This window comes from Bactrocera latifrons, unplaced genomic scaffold, assembly GCF_001853355.1.
Source record: "Bactrocera latifrons isolate USDA-ARS-PBARC rearing strain unplaced genomic scaffold, ASM185335v1 scaffold_58, whole genome shotgun sequence".
In the NCBI taxonomy this organism is placed as follows: domain Eukaryota; kingdom Metazoa; phylum Arthropoda; class Insecta; order Diptera; family Tephritidae; genus Bactrocera; species Bactrocera latifrons.
In genome coordinates, this window is record NW_017537245.1 from 1,224,719 (window position 1) to 1,231,560 (window position 6,842).

At 34.9% G+C, this 6,842-nt stretch overlaps 1 protein-coding gene across 1 annotated transcript in view; it reads right to left on the minus strand.

Moving 5' to 3' along the window:
• Positions 1–5,749, minus strand: part of LOC108974679 — an 88,652-nt gene extending 82,903 nt beyond the window's left edge. The window contains exons 1-2 of the mRNA XM_018942665.1: positions 5,668–5,749; positions 1,410–1,530 (exon numbers count right to left, since the gene is read on the minus strand). Of these exons, the coding sequence (XP_018798210.1) occupies positions 1,410–1,530; positions 5,668–5,711 (165 nt within the window). The 5' untranslated portion in view covers positions 5,712–5,749. The remainder of the gene's footprint in view (positions 1–1,409; positions 1,531–5,667) is intronic.
• Positions 5,750–6,842: the final 1,093 nt, after the last annotated feature.

The window sequence follows — 6,842 nt, forward strand, 5'->3', positions numbered from 1 at the left end:
CCATATCTCAGGAACTACTCGACCGATTTCAATGAAATGCGGTATATAATAATATGTATAACACCCTGATGACATGTGCGAAATATGGGTGAAATCCTTTCACAACCAYGCCTTCTTCCAATATAACGCTATTTTGAATTCCATCTGATGCCTTCCCTGTATAATATATACATTAGGAACCAATGATGATAGCGGAATAAAACTTTACACAAATACGGTATTTGAGCTGAGGTATCCCTTGTGGAAAAATWGTCGTGATCGGACTGTAACTTTTCAAGGTCCCTGATAGCGGACACGAAGAACTCAGTGCCTAACCTAACYTAACCTAATTTTTCACCCAAAATATCGGTAAATCTCTCAGATATTTTCAAGTAATTCAGAGGGCATCATTTTTATACTCTCACAATAAATTTGCTTATAACGGTATATATCGTCAGATATATATGGTTACATATACCAAAGTGATCAGGGTGACGAGTAGCGTTGAAATCCGGATATCTGTCTATCCGTCCGTGCAAGCTGTAACTTGAGTAAAAATTGAGATACCTTGATGAAAGTTGTCATGCGAGAGTATAAAATTTTCGGGGACACCCGAACTTAACCCTTCCTTACTTGTTTTTTCTAGTTTTCGTACTTGCATTAGTTAGCTCTTAACCTCATTGACTCTTGCAGGAGCTCTCATATAATATGCTASAACCAAATTAAAGGAATTTCAGTGAAGAAAAATTATTTCAATGCGACTAAATTTGCCTGAGTAACTGCTGAAATGAAACTTATACTAGTACTAAGTTCTTTATACCAGTTTTTACTCGCATATAATCGCACTCAGTTATACAATTATACGAATTGTGTACTATTTCGCAATTAAAAAAAATCGTAAGCTGTCTGTCTTTTGACAAAATATCAGTTATAATCAATATCCATATTTAACATTGTATATTGTCAACTAAAATGTAAAATAACGTAACATCACTTTTCAGAAGTTTACGGGCGAAGGAGAAATGATCTGATAGGAACCACTGATATTTAAACAAAATTTGAGTTTTTATTTAAAATGGTTATACTATATATGTATTGGTTACATATTGGTTACATCCAACGCTGGAAACTGAAAATTTTACGCTACATATATGTAATTTGATGTAGTGGATCGTAAGTATTAAAAAACGCWATTTCGACTTTTTTGGTGATATATGCTTTTGCATTTTAGGTRACGATATGCAAGATATCTTTTTAAAACAACAGTAAAGCTTTTRTTGTCAATTAAGAACATATGCAAATGCAGCTAACGAAGCTATTATCATATWAGTTTTCAATCTAAGCTTACTCTGCATTCACTTTTAACTTCRAAAAAGATGTAATTTTGAAAAAATAAGCAAACAGTTGAGTTAATTTGAGCTGTCACTTACCTTATATAGTTTCTCCTTTTGATACCAYACATCCTCCTCCTCTTCCTGTGGACTAAAAGTCTGATCCAAATTCAGATCATCTCTAGAACGTGAAAGAATCTTGCGGCGTGACACCATGATGCTGCACAACAAAGAAAGAGAACAAATAAGTTAAAAGCATATTAAAAAAAAATATTTTAAAAATCGGGAACACTCAACAGCAATTTTAAAAATATTGTTATTAATAACAATAACCTCGATTTCCGAGAAAGCGTCAATGAATATAATTTAAGTTAAATTACAGCTGTGCCAAATTGCTTAAATTGCGTTGTACAATAATAAAAACAACAATTTATGAATGGCAATGAAGCGCGAAATTAGCGCAGCAAACGCAATGACTCGACGGTTTTCTTGGCGCGTTCTTGCAGCGTCACATTTAGAATGAGAATAWCACTTTTGGGCGGATAAATAAATTAAGTAACACACAAAGGGCGACAAGAGCTTGAGTAACCAAGTGCAAAAATAACAAAAATATAATAATTGCAAATTAAGAATTGTAGATATTGCATTTGAGGGGCTGCTWACACTATACCCTCGCTGTTGTTTTTGTTTTGGTGACTGCAATTCAAAAACTCCTCAATCGTTAAGAAAAGGATTTGCGCAAAAACTAAAATTAATGAAGCCCTGCTAACTTTTGTTTGTTCGCCATATTTCGTGTGCACTTTGTTGCATTGTTATCTTTTTTTTTTTTTATTTTGTTCTTTGTGTTCCCGCACATTTGCTTGACCTGTGTCCAAAAAGTAATAATAATATGCAATATTTATTCACTGAAGTGTGTGAGTTGTTGAGTGTTTGTCCCCTTGAGTTGTGGGACACACACACACATGCACTCAGCGCGAGAGGTGATTGAACCTTTTGGCCGTTGCTTGGGACACCAGGAAGTGCACCGCAATGTGCCACTGTCCAGTTGGTGGTCTTGTTGTTTTTGTGGCACACTTCAAAGCAAATGCCGCCAACATTTGGTGATTGACTGTCGACATGCCTTGGCCGTGGGCATTTCAATGACAATTCGGTTTTCTCTGAARCATTGTGAGTATTCTTTGGTGTTCTGTTGGTTGGAATGCATACTGAACGTTTRTGAGTAAGATTTTTTAAAAGTTGAGTTTTTTTTTTTTTGTTCTACAACTATATTAATAGTTGGTGGATGTGTGCTTTCAGAGATAAGCACTTGTATATGCAGCGCTAACTCTAAATATGCTAAAGTTTTCCAATACGTATAAATGCGACCGCTAAGTCATAATGGTTTAACGTATACAGTACACAACATGCAATTTAGTTTATTTAGCCAAACAGAGTATATTTCGAACATTARTGAGCTCCTTAAGGATCATAGACAGTTTTGTGGCTACATGAAACAAGTACTCAGGTCAAAATATATTACGAATTTTTAATTTAAATTTCACGCGAAAACCCATTCGCCGAAAAGCTCTTTTGGAGTTGATATAACTGTCAGTGACATCTGTGTCAATCATAACATCAAAACATCATTAGTGTAGGCTTGTATGCTTGTCTTTCTGAAGTACACAAAATGCATTCGGCGATTTTAAAAATTAGTGAATTATTCAAGACATTTTGTGCTCTGATTCAAAATTCTGTTGCTCAAACGTTTMGAATGTTAGAAAAAGCCTTCGGTGGAAATTTTTTGCTGCGAATAGCCGTTTTGGATTGGTACAAATTATTCAAAAGGGTTCAGAATACATTAACCACGAAAAACGTTCAGGACGGYCATCAACATCAACTGATGATCAACACTTAAATAAAATAAAGGAATATCGTGAAATATATTATTACTGGCAATGAGTTTTGGATCTATGCTTACAACTGGAAACAGACAATCAATCGGCCAAACCKTGTGACAAAGGTGAGCCGAAGCCGAAGAAATCACATCAAAGCAGGTCAAAACTCATAGTTATATTGACATTTTTCTTCGATTATCGAGGTGTGTTGCACTCCGAGCTACTTCCGACCGGCCAAATTCTCAACCAGGAATACTATTTGAGTGTTATGCGTCATTTGCGCGAAGCTTTTCGTAAAAACAGGCAGGAATTATGGCCTGAATAGAAAAATATGAAAGCTCTTTATTTTTACACGACGTTMATGCAGCGTCATAGATTTTTCGTGAATTTTTCGCAAAATTTTCAAACAATATCGGACCGCAACCACCATATTGCTTTACTTAACTTTGTGTGACTTCTAGCTATTCAGCAAACTCAAATGACCGCTCTGGGGAAACCCTTTTGAGTCAATTGAAGGCTAAAAGTTTAGTGTGCTSAAGGAGCATTACTTTTAAGGGATCGACAGAAATTTGGAAGAAGATTTTAAAATTATGTGCAAAGTCTCACTAGTTTTTGTTTATAGCTCATTTCCCTTATATTTTCATTGAAACTTGTTATGACAAAAAAGGCAGGCTGCTTACCAAAAGTCTTCTACTTAATCATTGTGACATTTATGGCTTTAATWGGATTATCTAGGGGTAARGAAGCGTATGAAGTAATCTCAAAAATGCGGAGAAGAAACTTCTTCATTATTACTATAAAGCTAGAATGATTTTGGCRTTGTAAATATACATTATATTATAGAGACTTTCATAAGAAAAAGTAGTGGAATAATTAGAAATAACTGTGTATGTTGGCGGATAAATACAATTTAGAATATGGCTGAGGTAAAGCTAATATTATTTTTTAATGCATCTTCTGTTCAAAAAGTGTAGTAATTGAAATTACATTTATACTTTTTGGGCATTAGTAGTTAATGAGCCATCCCTAACACCATTTGTAAATCGAGTAAACAACTATTATAAAATTAAAAGACTAGCATAAAACAAATAGAAATRAAAAAGCAAACATGTATGGTGTTTTAAAACAGGCATACACGTATTCATTTTTAACAGAGTTCCTACTTTCTCAAGTAAATGGTTTGATAATAAAATCGAACTATATTTTTTTGTCTACTTTTTCGTTGCTTAAWACTTTCTATTAAATAAAAGTGAATATACATTTTTTAATATCTACGTAAAGCAATAGACTGAGGCTAAAAACTTTAAAAATTGTAAAAAGTGTAATAATTATAGGAGAATAAACGCATTAGAAAAGKAAAAGAATATAACAATAAAGAAGGTTAAATAAAATTAAAAAGAATGGTTGAGTTTTTAAGTATTCAAAAATGTTTAACTCGGTTTCCGACAAAACTACGARTCCTTTGAAAAAATGGTGTGCTAAAGATATAGATAATAAAAAGATTTACAGTTTTTGATTAAGCCATTTTTAACATTCCCACGGTTTTTTTACGAAATTAGAGGTAAAATTTTTTATTTGAAATATTATTTGTCGCTCTATTTTAACTGCATATCGAAAAGAAGAGGAGAGAAATTAGTATAATTTTTAATTGAAAATTTTCACGTCAAAATATCGTTTTTTTAAAACAGTCTGTGTTCTTTTTCCCTATTTCCCTATCTGTTCTTTTTCTTTATTGAAATGTATACATTCTGTGGTGTAGAAATATATTTTACTACTGTGGACTTTCACTGAAAATGCAAAGAAAAAGCCAACTAAATAATTCCAATTAATTTCTTTGCCACAAAATAAGAGCTCAAACACCAGTATGCATGAATTTGTTATTGTTTTTTTTTTTTTTTGTTTTGTTTTTGTTTGTATAAAAAGTTGCTGATTATTTACAAACATTTACTTCACTCTCAACGCTGACGTCAAGTATTAACAATTTTGAAATATGCCAACGCTGTTGACATAAAATACTAAATTGACGCGCTCTCAATATTCTGAATACAAAAACAAATGTGCCAAAAATTCTACTTGAAAGCAATCCCGGCTTTCAGGTCATGCACGGAATCACGCAACAATAAAAAGCACAATTTCCAAAGATAAAAAATCACTTAAGAAATACCAAATTGAAACATGAAACACCTGTGAATGCGGAGAAAGTTGGCCGAATGTCAAAAGCACAACARCAATTCAAAGCGAAATATGTCGTTAAAAGCATATGAGTATAACTACTTACAACTGTGTGTGTGTGTACGTGCGAGTATGTATGTATACACATGTGTGTTGATTTGTGTGTCTAAACCACCCACTTGCTTCTAGCAAGTGCGGCGCGGATGTAGAACACGCATAAAGAATGTTTGTAGAACACATAAAACGGACGGACAGACAACAGAAATATGTAAAGAAGACACAATAAATACGCATAMACTTTTTATATTTACCGAACACATGGCAGGTACTTTGTAATGAGCCACAGCACGCCCATTCTGTGTTGCGCTGCTGATAAGGAGAAGATGCGACGAAGGCGGAGCGAAGAGCGTCAAACGCCAGAAGGCAATAAATCACGAGATACACAGCGACTGTCGGCTGTTGACCGAGCGTTGTGACGAATTGTATACAAATTACCGAGATATGTACGTGTGTAAAGCGCGCACTGTTAAACAATTAGTAGKCGAATCAAAAGACTCAAGCGACGAACTCGCGCACGTAAAATTCTTAAATACTTGATGCGGATAGGAATGGTTTGAGAATTTTCAAAGAATTTAAGACGAGCGCATGTAAAAAATAGCAGGAAAAAGCACACACATGGCAAGTCGAAAGTAAAACAATAAAAACAATAAAAAATAKTTTAATGCAAACGAGCAAAAAATCACTGGCTGGCGTTTTTTTGCTTTTAATGCCACGGCAGCCACACACAGCCACGTATATACACAAGGGAAAGCACAAAAAAACAACAAACACACAACGTTGTCACATTTAATTGTTAAATTATGCACTTGTAATATTTTCTCCAAATGTAATGCATGCAAATTAAGAATTCTTAACGGCAACAAGAATGACCACGCCGACGACAACAGCGACAAAATGCACTTTTTACGGTGAAAATTTCAACTTTTCAATTTTTAATATTTTCTTCATATACAGTATATATATAAGTATATGCGCGTGTGTGTGTAATTTTATTAAAATGAGTTTCCGATGCGTGTCTGCGATTAACGCGTATCGTTTAGCGCGCTGCTGCTTCACCAACTGACAGCGAATGAGTTGTGTGTGGCTTTTGTGCCATAAAGACGGTGAAAAATTGAGCGACGTTTTGGCGACTGGCCCATAAGTGCGCGCCCAAAAACAGCAAAAGGCGGCCAAGTTAAGTCAAGGCGCAGTGGCGATGACAGCAGCGGCTGGAAAGCGGGTCGGCGCGCCGCTGCCTCAGTGAGTGAATGAATGAAAACCAACCTTCGATTAATTTGTTAAACGCAATGCCACGCAAAAAATATGCACGCAAACACACATCCACACATATACAACTCTATAAGCACATACAATACATTTGCCTACTGCATTGCCCACCCGCGCGTTTTTCATTGTAAGTGACGCCTGCGCGCTACAGCGAACGGAA